Source organism: Pelodiscus sinensis, chromosome 15 (assembly GCF_052426305.1).
Source record: "Pelodiscus sinensis isolate ZL-2025 chromosome 15, ASM5242630v1, whole genome shotgun sequence".
NCBI classification, from domain to species: domain Eukaryota; kingdom Metazoa; phylum Chordata; order Testudines; family Trionychidae; genus Pelodiscus; species Pelodiscus sinensis.
The window spans coordinates 23,141,655-23,162,236 of record NC_143066.1 but is presented as its reverse complement, the minus strand read 5'-3'; the positions used below and the strand labels follow the sequence as shown (position 1 = coordinate 23,162,236).

At 45.0% G+C, this 20,582-nt stretch overlaps 1 protein-coding gene across 2 annotated transcripts in view; it reads right to left on the bottom strand.

The window, feature by feature from the left end:
- Positions 1-1,463: 1,463 nt before the first annotated feature.
- VPS35L (VPS35 endosomal protein sorting factor like) overlaps positions 1,464-20,582 on the bottom strand; it is a 146,162-nt gene continuing 127,043 nt past the window's right edge. For both annotated transcript variants that reach the window (XM_006123143.5, XM_089782301.1), the window contains exons 30-31: positions 3,027-3,173; positions 1,464-2,279 (exon numbers count right to left, since the gene is read on the bottom strand). In XM_006123143.5, the coding sequence (XP_006123205.3) occupies positions 2,181-2,279; positions 3,027-3,173 (246 nt within the window). In that variant the 3' untranslated portion in view covers positions 1,464-2,180. The remainder of the gene's footprint in view (positions 2,280-3,026; positions 3,174-20,582) is intronic.

Genomic DNA, 20,582 nt, shown 5'->3' with positions numbered 1-20,582 from the left:
TGTGCCGCACCACCCTCTCCACAGCAGGCTGGCAAAGGGCAGCACAGTGGGGCAGAGCAGGTTGCCCAGCCAGGTCCCTTGAACTCCAAGTCCCTCCCATCCATATGACAGTTAGGGCAGCCACTACAGGACCCCCAAAAGCACAGGGCCAAGGGCTTGTGCCCCAATTCGTCTGACGGACAATATAGCCCTCACTAACAGGATCAGAGTCCATGCAGGCAGTTTCTGTCCTGCAGATTTACAGATCACTGTCAGCTCATATATGAGTACACCAAACCTGTGAACACTAAACAGGTAGAGCAGACATTTAGCTAGAGAGCTCCCAGGCTTCCAAAGCAATTGAACCATGGGTGGAACACTACAAGACACTGTCGCAATGCAAGTAAACACATATTCCCATGTTTCAGTGTATTTGAGGGCAGGGTGAAGGACTGAGAATAGTTTAGCACTTGAACACCATCAGGATAATTTTAAGAAAGCCTTTAATGTATTAATTTAGACAGCACCACTGACCACTTATAATTCTGTTCTCAGGAGACTTTGCATTGCTGCATTTCCTTATTGAATAGCTATGATACACTTGCTCTGAGGGTTACATACCCTACACAATTACTTTTGAAAAATCTTATTTCCAATCTACATTTTTAAAAAGTATTAACAAATATCTAATACCATTCAACCCTCCGCATGAAAGCTGTTTTTCCCAATCCTCTCTGGCAAGTTGTGCATACCAACTAAACCCTAAACAGCAAATGATGTAGTCAGTATTCATTGATAAGTCGAGCCTTTGCTATAATCACCATAGACTCAAAATTGCAGAAAAATCAGCGGTTGCCTGGCAACCAGAACAGTCATTCACCTCAACTGGCCTATCACTACAGTCAGCTTTTTTTTCTTAAATAGCAGTTAAGCTGCATCCACTTTAAACCCCAGCATGTGTGATGATGCACAAGTAATGGACACCTGCATTTCTTTACCACCTGCAAACACAGTAAAAAGCTGCAGTCATTGACTAAGTACCACTTATGCTCTCCAGCTAAACTAGTTTTTGAGAAAACAACTCTTTGGTTGAATAAGCGAGGCAGTTATCCTCAGCATGATGGAGAATATTTTGATGCCACCATTCCACCCCCGTAAGTGGTACACCTGCCACAGCGCCCAACTATTTCATTATAGAATTTCATTCACACAAATGGACTTGTCACCTTCAACAAAAGACAACTTTTTACTCAAAATGCATCTGAGTATCTTAGTCATTCTTGGTTATAGCAGAGTAACGCAACATTGCCTAAACACAATCAAACTAGGGCACATATGGCAGTAGCAGCAAATTCTCATAGCCTGGCTCCTTGCCACTGGCTAGATGGGACAGAGTGGAATTTGTTAAACAGTATAACAGCAAATGTAACTAATAATCACAGGATCTTCAGGCTATAGCTAATAAGGAATAAACAAAGATGAACTAAACCGCACGTTAACAGTTTTTATTTGATCATACTGTGCATTTGGACTGAAAACACAGAGGACTTGAAATACATTTGCATTTTCCTCTGAAAACTGGCCACTGATTGCCAGATTAGAAGTTCCCTACATTATACAAAACATTGAGAGTAAAATGAATGCATCGACATGTTGGCAAAAGAGTATAACAAAAATGATTTTTCAAATCCAGAAAACAGTAACACCTCAGCCATACTCTTATAGTGAACTGGCCACGTGAATATTGTAAACAACTTTGTCTGCAAAGAAATCTGAGACAATTCTTATCTAGAACTATTGCTGATTGTGAGATCAGATGGTACACTAACATTGCTCACACACCAGAGAAAATAAGATGTCCTAAATGGAATGAAGGGATTCCTGAATATTTATGTAGACCATTTTCTTCTTAAGTTGTTAAAGTCATGTCAGATTCAGGTCTGGAATGTTATTTGCCATTAGAAATTTTAAGAAAGACTTGACAAAATCTAAACATTTGAGTGGGATCATGTTTAATGACACCATTGGAACCAAACTTAGTTCAAATTATTGCACTTTGTCAGAAAAGCTTTACCTTGTCCAAATCAATCTATCATGCTCGTAAGTGAAACTTAAATATGAAAATACATTGGACACTAATAAAAGCTCAGGATAAAGCTTCTATGTTATGGACTTGGCAACCTGCCCTTGCGTAACATTCATCAGGTCCTGGACTGCAGAGGGAGTCTTAGTGCCAACTCTGTAAAATGACTCATTTCAGGTTGTTTGCTTTGCCTCTTGATGTATTCCAATGTTTTCACCTACAGAGGAAATAGATACACCAATCTTTATATTTTTTCTTGAATCAGATTTCTTGACAGCCATATGAGAGTTTTAATAAGAATTCCTCTGATTTCCACTTGTTTGCAATACTGCAGACCAATCCATACATAAATACCACTCCCTCCTGATACCCTCACCAGAGCTGGCAGACACAAGTGTTGCTCATCAAGTTTTATTTTTGAGGCCTTAACATGCCGTTTCTCCACTAACCAAGAAACAGTTTCATTTGGAGTAATGCTGTCTCATGTACTGAAAGTTACCCTGGCAGTCTAACTATAAATGTGCTTATTCTGCACCCAGCATTCTGCAAGCCAATGTTGCCTACTGTTCCAGGCCGGGTTCTGACTTTGGAAAGTGGATCACTGATCATAGCAAGAGAAACTAAAATCACACTCCATTTTACTTATAACCCTTCTCAGCCCTGGGCCCAGGACACAAGAAGCAAAAGGTTACCTCTGATTTCTGTTTTGAACAGACTTTGATTCAAAGTTGGCATTTATGTTATGTGGTCTCTCATAAAATTGACAGTTATTAGGAATCAGATACATAGAACAAGTTATTTTTCAATTCAAAACAATTTTAAGAGTGATGTGATTTAAATGAATGTTTTTGATGTAAGGAAATAAATCTAATGGATTGACCCTCCCACAAGTAGGAATAAAAGAAGGGCATCTAGAACTAGTGCCAAAGATGGCACATTCTGTTTCAATCCATGTTACTCTTACCGTGGTTTTGGTGTCCGCAAAGCCATGCTTCTGCGCCAGATTCCAGAGATTGACTGAAAGCTGGTTTAGTTTGTTGTTCCGTAGATCCCCATGAGCTAAAATACTATTAAAGAAGTACAGAGCCAGCTGGCTTTGGCGCTTCAGAGTCTACCATTAAAAAACAAAACACACACACACAATTATTCTACAGTCATCCTGGAGTTCCAATCCATCAGCACAATATAGACATCCTGTAAATTACACAAAGGCCAGAGAATTTTATCAACATCTAGACATAGGCTCTGTAACATGCATGATTATCAACATAAGCAAGGACAGAGGATGGGAGAGAGAAGCTTCACACACTGCCCCCGCCTCAAGCAAAATCTTACTGCTTCCATTGTCCTGCAAACAGGCAGTGCACCAATTACCCCTCCCTCCTCCAGGCTTTGCAGTATTCGTACTCAGCCACATATGGTCCCTGCAGCTGGTGCAGAGGCATGGAAGGCGGGGACCCTGGCTGAGGAACTAGCTGGGATACTGGCTGGAAGCACTCAGGTAAGTGTCTCCTAGCCAGAACCTCCCTCTGGCACCCTTACCCTCCCTGCCCCCAACTCTCTGCCCCGCTCCTGCACCCGTACCCTATGTAATCCAAACCCTCTGCAACCCTGCTCTTGTACCCACAACTCCTTCCAAACCCTGCGTCTCCTCATCCATACCCTTCGCCTCCAGGTCACAAACCCCTCCCCGCCCTTGCACCCCAATCCTGTACCCTTGGTCACAACCCTAATCTCTGCACTTCCTCCTGCTCTCCTAGCCCAGGTCACAACTCCCTCCCAGACACTCCACTTCCTCCTTCATTCCCTATCTCAAAGGTCACAACCCCCTTTCATCCAAACTTTCTCCCAGCTCCCACACCCCATCCTGCATCCCAATACTTTACCCCAGGAACCGTGGGACAAACCATGCACTAAACCTCATGGAGTACTACTGGCCACGTTGCTTAGCTTACTACTGGTTGCAACAGCAGTCAAATTGTGGTTTGGCGAAGGAGAGGCAGAGGCAAATAAGACACATTACAGGATTCTGGCCTCACTGCCTCTGACCCTCTCCTTCCAAAGGCTGCCAAAGGGGGACTCTGTATCAGTATGCAGACGACAAATCTCGCAGAGACAAGAAAGAATGCAGGTGGCGGTGAGATTGATGGAGCAGAGTACAAAAGTTGGCAACTTTGTCTACCTTGGAAGTACAATATCTGTTAGGGGCTCACTAGTAAGTCAAAGCATGAATGGTAAAGACAGTAGGTCTTTCAAACATCTAGAGGAGTTAGATGAGACTGCAAAATGCTGTTGTCCTCCCAACATTATTGTTTAACCCTAGTAATGTGACATTACTCCTTGGGTCAGGTGAGGAAGTATGGGGATATGAGAGTAGGGAGGGAAAGACAGATAGGACACAGGGGGATGTTGGAGGGCATCCACATGGACAAATTCAGAAGGGCTAGTGCGGGGGACAAATTGGAGCAGGGGCTGAATGAGAGTGTGGGTGCAGGGACACATGGGGATAGAACGAGGGAGTGCAAAGACATATGAGGGGTTAGGAGTGGCTGAACAGGGGTGCAGGGACACATGGGGACAGACGCAGATGTGCTTGATGGATTGGGAGAGACTAGGATCAGCCAGGGTCTGCATAGGGAGTCTGGAAGACTACCCCAACAATCCCTCACTTCACTCCGCTCTCCTCCTCCCCCACAAAAAAATCCTGTTTCAGACTTCTCCCAACCACACCTAACCACCTACCAGGTTCACTCCCAGGCTCCTTCCCAGCAACAACAACCCTCACCCTCAGGTCCTCCATTACCCGTGACTCCCCCCAAGCCATAGCACTGCTTTGGAGGTGTGTGGGAAATATGTTTCCATACTGTAGTGTAAATGAATTATTACTCAAAATTCTGTATTCATATGCCTATTAAGGAATCTCTTGGTCAAACATTTCCTGAATCTTTTTTGTTGTCCGCATTGTTTGACAGACATACCAAAATAATTCAAGCTGGCGTGATTATATGGTCTTAATTTGACAATAAAATATGCAGCATTTTAAAATGTGCACAGAATTTAGGGGCTTTGGTGCAGCTTTCCTCCACCAGGAATAGCAGATGGTGGAAATACATGACAGAAAGCTGAATGAATTTCAGCAGCATTGTTTAAGAAGAGAATTCATTAGAGAGATTGTGTAACCAATGAGAAAGTGTTGCACTGAGCCGGTCACGAGACTGTGAACTCACTAATTAGAGACAGAAACTGCTTTGTCATCAGTTTATCCATAGCAGAAGCTCAAGATTTGTCAGACTGGATTCCACCCAGAGGAAAAAGGTGGCATAGAGGACAAAGAATGACCTATCGCAGAACAATTGAAAAGAACACTATCACGATGAGAGCCACTGAGGATGCAGTCACATCTTGGGTCTGGACAGACAACAGTGGAAAAAATGGTTTGTCAATTTTTAATCTGAGGCTGCTCTCAGGAGATAAAGAGAGAGGGATTCCTTGCTACAGAAGAACATGAGGAAGAACCCCTTGACAAGTTTAAAAAAAAATGGCAAAAACTTTGCGATCAGGTCTCTTAGGGTATGTCTACACTACAAAGTTAATTCGAACTAACAGACGTTAGTTTGAATTAACTTTGATAGGCGCTACACTAGCAAACCGCTAGTTCGAACTTAATTCGAACTAGCTGAGCGCTTAATTTGAACTAGCTAAACCTCATTCCACGAGGACTAACGCCTAGTTCGAATTAAGTAGTTCGAATTAAGGGCTGTGTAGCCACTTAATTCGAACTAGTGGGAGGCTAGCCCTCCCCAGCTTTACCTGGTGGCCACTCTGGGCACCACCAGGGAAACTCTTCTGCCCCCCTCCCGGCCCCGGAGCCCTTAAAGGGGCATGGGCTGGCTATGGTGCCCGTGCCAGGTGCAAGCCTGCCAGCACCCAGCCAGCAGACCCTGCACCTGGCACGGATCGAGCCAGCCACCCGCTGCCACCCAGCTCTCCGCCTCTTCCCGGGACCAGGCTGGCAGCTCCCGGGAGCCTGCCCAGATCCACAAGAGGCGGGCTCCTGCCTGGTCTAGTGCAGACATCGTGGACCTCATCCACGACCTCCGCACTAGGCACAGGAAAGTGGCCGTCTAGGGCAGGAGAGCTGCCATCCTCGCCACCCAGGAGCAGGTGTGCATGAAAATCAAGGTGGTCCAGTGAGACCCCAGACCCTGAGCCCTGAGCTTAGAATGGCCGTACTGGGTCAGACCAAAGGTCCATCTAGCCCAGTAGCCTGTCTGCCGACAGCGGCCAACACTAGGTACCCTGGAGGGGATGGACTGAAGACAATGACCAAGACATCCATCTCCAGCCTTCCACGAACAGAGGCCAGGGACACCATTTCTACCCCCTGGCTAATAGCACTCCATGGACCCAACCTCCATGACTTTATCTCACTTCTCTTTAAACTCTGTTCTAGTTCTAGCCTTCACAGCCTCCTGCAGCAAGGAGTTCCACAGGTTGACTATTTGCTTTGTGAAGAAGAACTTTCTGTTATTAGTTTGAAGCCTGCTACCCATTCATTTCATTTGGTGTCCTCTAGTCCTTCTATTATGGGAACTAATGAAGAACTTTTCTTTATGCACCCTCTCCACACCACTCATGCTTTTATAGACCTCTATCATATCCCCCCTCAGTCTCCTCTTTTCTAAGCTGAAAAGTCCCAGTCGCTTTAACCTCTCCTCATATGGGACCCGTTCCAAACCCCTAATCATTTTAGTTGCCCTTTTCTGACCCCTTTCCAAGGCCAAAATATCTTTTTTGAGGTGAGGAGACTACATCTATACACAGTATTCAAGATGTGGGCGTACCATAGTTTTATACAGGGGCAGTAAGATATTCTGGATCTTATTTTCTATCCCTTTCTTAATAATTCCTAGCATCCTATTTGCCTTTTTGACCACCGCTGCACACTGTGTTGAAGTTTTCAGAGAACTATCCACGATAACTCCAAGATCTCTTTCCTGATTTGTCATAGCCAAATTAGCCCCCATCATACTGTACGTATGTGCATTACTTTACACTTATCCACATTAAATTTCATTTGCCATTTTGTTGCCCAATCACTCAGTTTGGTGAGATCTTCTTGGAGTCCCTCACAGTCTGCTTCTGTCTTGACTATCCTAAACAGTTTTGTATCATCTGCAAACTTTACTACATCACTGCTTACCCCTTATTCAACATTTGAATAAGTTGAAAAGGATTGGTCCCAGGACTGACCCTTGGGGTACACCACTAGTTACCCCTCTCCAATCTGAAAATTTACCATATATTCCTACCCTTTGTTTCCTGTCTTTTAACCAGTTCTCAACCCAAGAAAGGACCTTCCCTCTTATCCCATGGCCATGTAATTTACACAAGAGCCTTTGGTGAGGGACCTTGTCAAAGGCTTTCTGAAAATCCAAGTATACTATATCTACTGGATCCCCCTTGTCCGCATGTTTGTTAACCCCTTCAAAGAATTCTAACAGATTAGTAAGACAGGATTTCCCTTTATAGAAACCATGTTGACTTTTGTCCAATAAATTATGTTCTTCTACATGCTTCACAATTTTATTCTTTACTATTGTTTCGACTAATTTGCCCGGTACTGAAGTTAGACTTACCGGTCTGTAATTGACAGGATCACCTCTAGAGCCCTTTTTAAATATTGGTGTCACGTTGGCTACCTTCCAGTCATTAGGTACGGAAGCCGATTTAAAGGATAGGTTACAAACCACAGATAATAGCTCAGCAATTTCCCATTTTAGTTCTTTTAGAACCCTTGGATGAATGCCATCCGGTCCCGGAGATTTGTTAACATTAAGTTTTTCTATTTGTTCCAAAATCTCCTCTAATGACACTTCAATCCGGGACAGTTCCTCAGATTCAGCACCCACAAAGGACGGTGCAGATTCAGGAATCTCCCCAACGTCCTCAGCCGTGAAGACTGAAGCAAAGAAATCATTTAGTTTCTCCGCAATGGCTTTATCGTCCTTGATTGCTCCTTTTATAGCTCGATCATCTAGGGGACCCACAGGTTTTTTAGCAGGCTTCCTGCGTCTAATGTACTTAAAAAACATTTTGTTATTTCTTTTTGAGTTTTTGGCTAGTTGTTCCTCAAAATCTTTTTTTGCTTTTCTTATTACATTTTTACACTTGATTTGACAGTGTTTATGTTCCTTTCTATTTATCTCAAAGTCTCTTTAGCCTTTCTTCATATGGGACCTGTTCCAAACCCCTGATCATTTTAGTTGCCCTCCCCTCTCCCACCCTCTCTCTTCCCCTCTTTCACCTCCTTTTCCCAGTCTCCCCAGAGGTTAACCCCACCCCCACCCCGAGTATTGTTAAATAAAGAGAGTTTCTATTTTTGAACACGTGTCCTTTATTTTGTACATCAGGAAGGGGGGGCTAGGGAGGGGTAAGTGGAAGGAGGTGAGGGAGGAATGGGGTACAAGCCCCCAATGGGGAGGACTGGGGTGGCTCTGCGGGCTCCTCGGGGTGGAAGCTCTCCTGCAGCCCCACGATTGACCCTCCCCCGGATGGCAGCCTGCGGCAAGTGCAGCCAGGCTGATGGCCGAGTCCTGTGGTGTGCCGAGTGTGGGCATTCAGGGCACTCCAAGCCAGGACTGCTTTGCTGTCCCTCATCGAGGTAGACAAGCGAGCGGGGAACCCCTGAGAACTGTCTGCCCGGGGTGGGGGTCGGGTCCCTTTAAGCACAGCCCTCGGCTAGCCTGAGACAGCAGCTCCACGCTCTAAGTCCTAATCTGATGCCCTGCCGGCACTGCATCCTTAACCTCGGTTCAGGGTCCACTCAGTGTGGACATGCTAGTTCGAATTAGGAAAATGCTAATTCGAACTAGTTTTTAGGTCTAGATGCACTAGTTCGAATTAACTAATTCGAATTAAGTTAGTTCGAATTAATGCTGTAGTGTAGACATACCCTTATAGAGCAACTTTACATAGCTCCACTACAGACTTCTCCACATCACCACCAGCAGGGGCTTGCATAATGAATATGACGACACCATCTGCATCGTTCTTTATGCCTGTGCTGCTAGGCACTGCTATTATCAAAGGCCAGTCTGAGAGGCGGCATTTTTTACCATCGCTCTGCTAGAGCTCTGCTTTGTGCTCGGCTCACTCGGAAAAGAGACCGTTGATTAAAAGACAGAGCCTCATCTACTGCAGTAATTGAATCAATTGAAGAGTAGTTAGAAGCAAGTGCACAATTGTGGTCAACTCCACGACATTAATTAACCAATTTCATACTTCACTTGAGCCCGCCCTAAATTCAACCATTAAATTCTATGGACAGCATGGATGTGGCAGTGCAAGGAAATTAATGCTTCCTACCAATGCCAGCAGAACTAATTTCATAGGCATGCAATCAGAAAGGAGATGACATGGACTGAACAATGTTATTCTTGCAGCTAAATAAGGACAAGAGAAGATACCCACCCCCAACTGGACACAAAGTCAAGAACCTATACTGGGGGCAGTAGCATGCAATCATTAAGCATTTTAGCAACCAACCTACACACACTCCAACCTTTCAAATCTACGACATGACTCATGATAACAAGTACTACCAAAGATGTTAATAAATTATAGGATCAGCCCTTTACCACTTTATCTATTTTTCTCCGCTTGTGACTGTACCTTTTATTCATAGTGCCTCTTAGCTTGGGAGGCTCTCCCAAACTTAACATATGCCAAAAAATCTTAGATAACTTTGGACAATGCATCTATCAGTAAAGCCTCTAGCTATGAAGACAACAAGCCACTGTTTGGTTTGGGCCACTGTATTTTATTCATTTGGGCATAAGCTTTCATGGGTAAAACCCAGGATGACAAAGTGTTTTTTACCCAAAAAGCTTATGCCCAAATAAATCTCTTAGGGTATGTCTACACTTGCACCCTAGTTTGAACTAGGGATGCAAATGTAGGCATTCAAAATAGTAAATGAAGCCAGGATTTAAATATCCCGGGCTTCTTTAGCATAATCTCGGCCACACGCTGTTTCGGAACCCAGCTGATTCAAAAGTGAAAGTGCACTCCAGGCCGCGTTAGTTTGAATCAAACCCCTTGGTTCGAACTAACGTTACTATGAGGAGTAACGTTAGTTCGAACCAAAGGGTCTGATTCAAACTAACGCGGCCCAAAGTGCACTTTCACTTTAGAATCAGCTGGGTTCTGAAACAGTACGCAGCCGAGATTATGCTAATGAACAGGGCTGCACAATTTATACAATCTACTCACTCGTGGCGAGTAGATTTCAGCTGCGCGTCCCGTTCATTTGCGGTGCGTGTGTGCGCAATGCGGCTCTTGTGCATTCGCAGTACGGGGCTGGCGAGCAGTTTTCGCCGCCATTTGTCAAGCCCTGCTAATGAAGCACAGGATATTTAAATCCCGGCTTCATTTACTATTTCAAATGCCAACATTGGCATCCCTAGTTCGAACTAGGGTACAAGTGTAGACATACCGTCTGTCTTTAAGGTGCCACAGGACTTGTTTTTGCAGATACAGACTAACATGGCTACTCCTTGAGATTTTAGAATGTAAGATTGCACATGCCAATTCTGTTCGTTATTTCGCGTTCAGCTGCTACAGACACATAGGAAGACATTTTACACAACTGCCAAATAATATACTGAATTGACAAGGTCCTGTAGTTTTGGGGTATTTGACTACCACGCAGTTGAATATTTAAATTCATCACACAGTACAAATTAATAATCTATTGAAAAGTAGCCACTTTTATATTCTGGGAGCGATGCTTGGAATATTGCTACTAGGGATGTAAAATCCTGTTTAATTGGCTAACCAGTTAAACACCAGTTAAGCCCCCTTTCCCCACCACTGGGCTGGACTGCCTCCTCCCCTTCCCCACTGCACACGGGCTAATCCAGCCTAACCGGAGCAGCCCCTGTCCACTGCAGGTGGGAAGCTGTTCCATCCTCCACTGATTAACCAATTAAACCTTCACATCCCTAAGTGCTATCCCCTTTCTTAAAACCTTTTATTACAAAAATGAAGGGTCACTCAATGAGTGTATAAATCCTCACCGATGTTACTGGGAGTTATGTGCTGTTGAGGAGAAAAGGCTTCCAGTAACAATTACACACTGTAGCACCTTTTCATCCACTGGTGAAATGTAGCCACCTCTGGACACAGACACTGTCCATCAATCTGCTCTAACAACATTACTCAACCACAAAGTGCAGCAACATATCTAGCAAACAATCAGGAAACTGCAAGTAGCTGGAAAGTAACCACTGAAGCTGAGCTATAGCACTAGGACCAACACCTTTGGACAAAAGGAAACCAAAAGAAAGAATGTGATGATGTGGCATGTCAGCATGCGCTTGAGATGGAGAATTATGAGATACAAAGCCTTTTGGCCACTCCACCATGGATTTCGTACTTGTACATTTTTTAAGAATGTACTTACTTTAGAAATATTTAGAGCATTTACATTTTTATCTGGACTACTTTTTTTCCTCTACTTTACGTTAACTATTTGTGTCTATATTTGTTTCACTCCAAACATAAAAGAGAGAAACTGCTTGAAGCACCTGCAGGTTTATGATAGTAATAATCCTAGAGGAGCTTGATCAGTGAGCAGAATGCAGGACAGATGGTCAAAGGTCTCTCTGCCAGATATTCCTACTCCACTATATTTCTATGCAATGTATATGCATGTGTACATGCCCACAGTCAGCTTAACATTTTTTTAAAAATCAAGACAGTCATAAAAAGATGTACACTGCACTTCACAGTATTTTGAAGTAAGCAAACAGGCACAAGTAGGAGATGGAGATCTAATCATGTGTTAGAAGCTGCAAATTTAATTGGTGCATCGGTGCCATCCTCAAGCAAAAAAACCTTCAAAACCAGGCTGCAACTTGAAACTGCTAAGCTGGAATTCATATGCAAATTTGACGTAATCAGAATGAGTCTGAATAGGGACTGGGAATGGTTCATTCATTACCATAAGTAATTTTCCATTTGAGGTATTCTCACCTTCTTATCCACATCCACCCTGATTCAATTAGCTCTGATGTAGTACTCCCATCTCTATACCCATACTATGTTTTTTTAATTTCCCTTAGTGTACCTGATGAAGTGAGTTGCAACTCACAAGACCTAGGTCATAATAAAATTGTTAGTCTTTAAGGTGTGCCCAGGCTCCTAATTACACGTGTCAGAGGAGATGAAGTAAAGGCTTCATAAAAATGAGAGGTATGCACACTCTGCATTTTGATCAACAAGAATATGTGTAAGATGGCACTGACCTCAGATCTGAGTGAGAAATCCATGTCAACATGCTGCCAATTCCACTGACATAACCAAGACTAAATAGTGGGGGGCATTCCAACTCACGAGGATATATTTACGGGCAGCAAGAAAAGAACAGATCAAGTTTTTGGCAGTCACATAAATCATGAGACTAATAGTTCCCAGACCAAAAAGAGAAGAGTACCCACTTTGTAGGCATTTATCATAATCTTTGAAACCGTATAGATGACCCTAGGAAAAAGAAAGAACTACACAACCCCAGATCATGTGGCCTGTTATATCACTCCTGTCCCCTCCACCAAAAAGTAAAGTAATAATGTCTTAATTTTATATGGCATGATGGAGAAAAAGTGATGGTCTTCACTCTTACTAGGGATGTTAAATTGAAACAACTAATCAACTAATTGAAAAGTGGGAGAGCCACAGCAGGATTAGTTCCCAGCCCCAGGAGCTAACCCCACCGCGGCTCTGCCTTTTAAATGTATTAAGAGCAGTCCGACTCTTAATACATTTAAAAGGCTGAAGCACAGCAGGGGGAACCTGACACAAGCCAGGACAGCTGACTCCCTGCTTGCACTGGGTCCCCTCCACTGCGCACCAGCCTCTATTGTTCCGATTTGAAGCAGATGTTAAACTTCTGTTTGTAACAAATCCTCATGGGAGAGGTCCCTGAAGAAGATGAACCAGGAGGTGGGTGGGAGGAATAGAGATGAAAGGGATGGGGCAGCCCTGTTGGACAATCTCTAACCCCCACTGACTGGATGTAATCTCGTCCTAGAAGTAGCAAGAGGAAGTTGAGTGAAGATGGTATCATTCCCAACCAAATTCTCAAATTTGTTGTTTGGAAGTGGATGGTTGGTTCATTGAGGATTGTTGTTGGCGTTGAAGTCTACACCTCTGTTGTCTTTCCCTTTGTCTATAGTCAAAGGATCTTTGTGTCTATTTGTACGTGTCTCTAGGCTGAGGATAGGTGTTGTACCTCTGCCATTTGTTAGGTGGAGTGTACATGCCTAGGGTCCCGAGGGTAGTACGAGAGTCCTTCATTTTATGTAGGACCTCGTCTCTCTTGCTGGCAGAGGTATGACCTGTCAAAGGAGAGGTTCTCCACCTTCAACTGAAGTTCTTTCAGTATGCCTGAAGCTAGGAGCCAAGAGGCCCTATGCAAGACTATAGCTGTTGCAGTGGTTTGAGTTGCAGAGTCTGTGACATCGAGGGCAGCTTGAAGCACCGTGCGGGCAACGGTCTGGCCTTCCGTGATGATGACATGAAGTTGCGGACATTTTTGGTCAAGGAAGAAATGTGAAAGGTCCTGTAATTCTGAATAATTTGTCTGATCACAGTCTGGAGCTGTAGCATCACCAATGAATATACTTTTCTCAGAAAAGCGGCTGGTGGGCTATCTGTGCTCCACAAACTATGAGCCCAGAGGAGAGGGAGGAGTGGTACTTCATGGCCACTCCCCACCCCAGCACAATCTCACTGGACAGTTTCTGGCCAATGAAAGCTGCCTGTTTGAAAACCAGGCAACACCAGGAAGCACCACTCCCCCTTCCTCTCAGGCTCTTATTCACAGAGCACATGGCTCTGCAGTCTGTGTGGGGGTGGGGCAGATTCGTGCCTGAGAAAAGAGCTGGGCTGCTGGTTAGGAGTCTCACAGGTAAGTCTCCTGGACAGAGCCTGCCTCTGGAACCCCAGCCTATGCCACTCCGCTCCTGGCCCCCTACCACACCTCAACCCTCTGCCCCCCCAATTTCCGACCCCCTACCCCACATAAGCCAAACACTCTGCCCCCTGCACTCATATCCCCTCTCAGACCCTGCACCCAATCCCCTGCCCAAGGTAACAACGCAAACCCCTGCACCCCATCCTGCACCCCAGAACCCTGCCCGAAGTCATAACCCAAACCTCCGATGACTTAAGAAATTTATGAAGTGGCACCCCTTCAAAAATTATTGCCCACCCCATCCTAGCATATCTAGGGACTTGTAGTCCTTATATTGAGATGTGTTGCTAAATTGTTTTGACCTATGATACACCACGTCAACCACCAAAGAATTAGGTCGGGGGGAGGGAGGGAGAGAAAAAAGAAAGTCCATGTCTCTCACTGGCACAAAGTATTTCCTATCTGCTCTTTTATTTGTGGGGGTTGCGGATACTGGTGTCTGCCATATGGCGTTGGCAGGCTCTAATATTACCTCATCCATCAGAAGTGCGATATTCAATGATGTAGAATGTAAAATTCTCAACAGTTTATGCTGTTTTTCTTTGACTTTCTGGAGAGCTATTTCTTGAGCGCTAGCAATACATTTAAACAGCTCCTGGAACTGTTTGAAGTCATCTGCCAGAGACGGAATGATGAGCTTATCCAGAAAGGAGGATGAATTGTGGGTAGGGGACCTCTGCTCCTCTTCTGTGATGTTCTCCTCCTCATCAGATGTTGGTTATTTAGGAGGAAGAGGATTGGTCTTCTGAGGCTGATGTGGGGGAGACCTAATAGGTCTCCTTGCTGGTGTTCATGGTGCTGTATATTGGCTTCTTCATGAGGACCATGTGTCCCACGTGGGCCACTGCCCCGAGTATGGAGGTGGTAGGTCAGGCAAATGTCAGCCATACAATTGGGTGAATGTGGTGGGTAGGTGGGTCTGGTGTGTAATGACTCAAGGAGGAAGGGGAGGCACCTTTGAGTGGGCAAAGAGTGTTATGATGAAAATCTTGCGCTCCTTGGTCCAGTGATTGCTAAATGAAATTGACAATGTCAGCAATCTGGGAGAGTAGATAGAGTGGGTAGGAGTGAGGCTGGAGAGTGCAGCACTGAAAGAACCTCCAGCTCTACATAGGCTGGTGGAGCCAGTGCCGAGTATGTTTAACAGAAGCCTTTTGCGGTGCTGGCGATACTTCCAACAGTGCCAAGGATGGTGTCAGCATTGGAGACTGTGGCGGCGGCATGTTGACATGGGATGATCCTGGTGCCATCTTCGAAGCTGTTTTCAGCACCATGGTTGGTGCCACATCCAGGGTCGGTTCATCAACATCATCATCATCGGTACCGAGGTCTTGTGTCTCGGTTCAAACTGTGAGTGCTTATGTATGGTGCCGTCCTTCACTGGTGTGGTGCCGGAGGTACCAGGCTTATTGGTTGTACTGGCTCTGGTTGTGCTAGGCACTAGAGGTATCAACCTGGCTGGAAATGTTTTGGCATTTCAAGTCAACTTCTCTGATGAAGAGGAGGGACATTTCTTCACTGAAGTGGAAGATTTTTCCCTACCTGAAGTCTTTTCGGAGGATGATGAGCCTTCACAGGTGGTTGAAGGGACCTTTCATATAGAAGGTTTTAAGGCGGTTTCTCTGTTTCACCTTGCCCATGCTGTGAAGCTAGAGCAGTGTGGGTGCTTCTGCCTTCTCCCAGGCATTTTATACACAACAAATGTCCATCACAGACTAGTACTGGGTCTCTGCATGACTCACACCTCTTGAAGCCTGGAGAGTCAGACATGGTGAAAAGGGTGACTACGAGGGCGGGAAAACAGGAAGCAGGGGTTGAAAAACTTGCAAAGTGAGGAAACTCAACTAATTAACTATTTTGCCAAGGACGGTAGAGAAGGAACTGAGGTGCCACACCATGCGTGCAGTCAATGGACACCAATGATGCGAGACAGTACTACAGCACGTGCACGGCATGGCAGGGCACTATTACCAAAAATCTCCAATTGCCCGTGTGAGGACGCACCAGCACCTAACACAGAGCACCCACAGGGACATCACTCGAAGAACTGAATGGTTTTTTCGAGTAGAAGTCGCATTGCAGTGTAAACTCTCTCTCTGTTTTGTCACCAAAAGGCAGTGCAGACAAGCCCTTACTCTAAAGAATCAAACATCTACACAAGAATCAAATCGCCCTAACAAGAGTGATCAAGACAAGAATGACCTAGAACAGACTTACTGTAACACTTTGATTTTGGATCAAAAGCAAATGGCTCGGTATGAATCATGCACACATTTGACTGTTCATGACTCTGACTAACTACAGCAGGCAGGATTTTAATAGTTGTAAGAATCCTGCAATTAAAAAAATACAACAAAAAAGCCTGCACACCTTTCAGCCCATTCCAAATGCAAAGCAGGGGACAGAGTAGAGTATACACCCATGACCACAGCCTGTACTTGTATAAGGTAGTCTGGGACTGAACATTTCAGTTCAAACACTAACCTCTCACAAAAGCAGCAGAATTTTTGAAAGCTATTTTAAAGTAATATAGGAATAAAGGAGGAGCATACTGTGTTAACATCAGATTCACTTCCCTTCCTCCAAATTGCAGTTCAGTAAAATTATTGTATATAAAGCAATTCCCTTTTATGGGTTTCAAATTAAATGAACCAAGGTAAATCAATATCAGTAGAGGCTTATTCATGTAAATGTGCAGCCAAATAATAAAAGGTTGCAACACTGACATGATCAAAATAAAATCTGAGGTGATTTTCTGCTAAGTACTGCTTTAGAGCTGAAGGGTATGACTTTAATAATAAACAAACAAAACAAAACAAATAAATAATCCACTATATCCCACCTCCCACAAAGAAAAAAAGATAAGAGAAATACTAGGCTCCTATATTGTGCTCTTCATCCACAGATCTCAAAGCTCTTTGTAAAGGAAGGTAAATATGCCCCCATTTTACATCTGAGGAAATTGAGGCACAAGAGTGAAGTGACTTGCCCAAAATCACACAGCTTGCCACTAAGAGCTAGAATTTGTGTCCCTTTACTCTCAACCCATTTTCTCTCTATCTACTGGACTCCAGTATCTCCTGCCTCAGTGAATTAGCTAGAAGAACTCTCTTAGAAGTCTAAAGATCAAGTGTGTAAAGCTAAGGCTTCTCAGAAACACAAGTCCAAATTCCAGCAGGACAGGTTCAGCCTGCGTGAGACAAATATAGAAACAGTTTACTGTGCCTGGTGTCCTGTGAGTATATGAAAAAGAGTCCATGGCACTATTCATGAGAGCAGAAATTGCCTTCCAATTGCATAGGGTACTGGTTTCCTATTCCATCCAAAGACTGACGTATTTCATGGTGGTATTCAACTGCAGGAAGGGAGGTTTAGGTTGGATATTAGGAAAATCTTTTTAACTGTCAAGGTAGTTAAACGCGAATAAATTTCCTAGGGAGGTTGTGGAATCTCCATCACAGGAGATATTTAAGAGAAAGTTAGACAGATATCTATCGGGGATGATATGGACCGTGTTGGTCCTGCAATAAGGGCAGGGGACTGGACTTGATGATCTCTCGAGGTCCCTTCCAGTTCTAGTATTCTATAATTCTATATGTAGTTTATACTGTTCGTTGGAATATGCCATTGTAGAAAGTAGGGATGTTAAATACTGACTAATTGACTAATCAAACAGTCCATGTATTTTGCATCGACCATTCAATTAGTCGATAGGGTGCCTCCCCCTTTGAAGTGTAGCAATAGCCCTAGGAGCTGTTGCTATACTTCAAAGATGAAAGCCTGGGTCAGCTGGGGACTCTCGCTGACCCCAGGCTCCATGTGGCGCTGCCACTTTGAAATACGGCAAGGAGCCTGACACCGGGCTCCCCTTGGTGTTTCAAAGCAGCAGCTCCACACGAAGCCCAGGGTCAGTGGGAGAGTCCCCAGCTGATTCCGAGCTCCATGCAGCACTGCCGCTTTGAAACGCCCCAAGGAGCCTGATGCCGGTCTCCCTGCGGCGTTTCAAAGAGGCGGAGCCACAGAGAGCCCAGGGTCAGCGGGGGAGTCCTCAGTTGATCCTGGTTTCCATGCGGTGCTGCCACTTTGAAATTCAGTGAGGAGCCTGATGCCAGGCTGTCTGCAGCACTTCAAAGCGGCAGCACCACATGGAGCCCAGGGTTAGCAGTCCCCAGCTGATCCCAGGCACTATGCAGTGCTGCCACTTTGAAATGCTGTGTGCACCCTCAGGACACCTCAGCTGGCCCTGGGCTGCATGCGGCGTTTCAAAGTGGCAGCACCGCGGCGCTGCTGTTTTGAAGTACCCCTTGCTCTTCCCAACCCCTTGCTTCCTCTTTCTGACTGAGGCAGCAAGGGAGGGAAGCAACTAGTCAACTAGCCTGTCGACTATCTGTCAACAGATCGGATAGTTGACTAGTCCTTCACATCCCTAGTAGAAAAAGAAGGTTACTCACCTGTGTAGTAACTGATGTTCTTCAAGATGAGTGCTCCACATTAGGTCGGTGTGCCACCACCAAGCCCATTCTCCGGAGTCTTCAGAGCAGCATCCCTGAAACCATGCATGTGCACACCTGAAGCTGCGTGCTACTACTGTACAGGCATCATGCATGTGTGAACCTCCTACCCCATTCCTTCTCTACTCCGGAAGCATATGGCCTGTCGAAGAGTCCAGCATTCCAAAGTATAGGGGAGGAAGGGAGAGTAGTGAGGCACTCATTGGGACACTTATCTTGAAGAAAGTCAGTTACTGCATGGGTGAGTAACCTCCTCCTCTTCTTCAAGAGAGATGTCCCTGTGGGTGTTCCACATTAGGTGACTACAAAGCTGTATCTGTTTAAGGAGGTAGGGACTTTGGATTTGGCATGAATGCAGTGGATCTCTCAAGGTCCCTTCCAGTTTTAGTATTCTTTGATTCTCTTACTGTCACGATCAGAGGGTGTGGATCTCAAGTGCTGTTGCTTAGTTTTTTGGTTTGCCACTTCCACCACCAAAGAATTAGATGCAGGGTGTGTAAAAAGAAACCCAGATCCTTTCGGGGGAATGTAATATTTCTTGTTGGCTCACCTGCATGTTCAGGTCGTAGTTTCTGGTGTTTGACAAATCGTTTTGGCTAGTTCCATAATGGCTAGGTTAATCGGGAGGGCTATCTTGGAAGTTGTAGGGATTATTAACGTATCAGTCATCTCATGCTGATTCTCTGACATGTCCTGTATGGGGATGTTGAATTCAGCAAAAACTTGCGAAAAATCATCTGATGTGGAGGGTGGATCACTGCTTCATCCAAAGAAAGCACTTCGTTAGTGTCAGGTGACGTATCTGGTAAGGGGTTGGACTAGTCCCGCTGTATTGCATGTTGCTATTGAGGTGACAGAGACTGTGGTGGAGGCAAGTGTTGAGGAACAGAAAACAGTTTATATGAAGAATGATGTTTATGTCAAGGCTGCCAGGGGCTCCAATACTGCCACTGCGGGTAGGGCATTGGAAGTGGTATCCATGGGTTGTTGTACCAAGGTGACATGTCTCTTTGCCTGGTGTGTGGAGGGTGGAGCCTGGCCGAGTACACAGAATAATCCGTGGTAGGGGAGTTGCTTGGTGAAAACATCATGTCTGCCTCCTCATCCAAGACACTAGAAAACACTTCTGGTGATACATCCTGTCTCCAAGCCGAGATAACCGGGAAAATGTTGGTGCCAAGAAAGGGTGAATTTAAAGCTGAGGAGACCAAGAGGTCTCTATGTTGTGTAGACGGTGCTGCGGTCGGCTGCACCAATGCAACTTGTGGTGCTGGGTGATGTTTTGACACTGAATGACCAAGTGAAAGTGATGGTGCCGTGTCAGTGCCGACAGCAATGCCAGATGAGAGTGCTCAGCACCCAGGACAGTTGCTGTGCTGTCAGTGTAACGTTGGTGCGAGTTGTTGTCAGGCACTAGAGGCAGGGAACTACAAGCTTGTGGCCTTGGAGCGGAACGTTGTGTTAGCCAATCTTATGGAGGTACTGGCAGTGCTGGACATGCTGGTGCATCATAGATGTTGAGACATGGTGCCGGAGTCACCCTCAGTCCCATATGTGCCAGAGACAATATTCTGTGTTCTGGAGCCTCCTGAGGCAATGAGGAAGTGTGGGTTTTTTTTTTTTTTTTGCAGATTTTTTGTCCTCTTGCACCTGGGACTTGACAAGTTGTTGGCCTAGGTCTGAGGCCAATTTTAGCAATTTTTCAAGCAAAATTAGCTTGAGGTGTAGATCTCTATCACACCACGCTCTCGCTTTCAATTTTGAGCAATGAGGACATTTTTGTGAGACATGAGCTTTGCCCAGGCAGCAAACATATTGGTCATGTCCATCCGATACCGTTATTGGATCTTTGCAGGAGGAACAGCACTTGAAACCTGGGGAGTCGGGCATGGTGCTTGCTAAGTCTATCTATGGGGAGAGAAACTTGGAAGAAAAAAAGTTTTGTTTTTAAGATAACTACAAATGAGGTGAT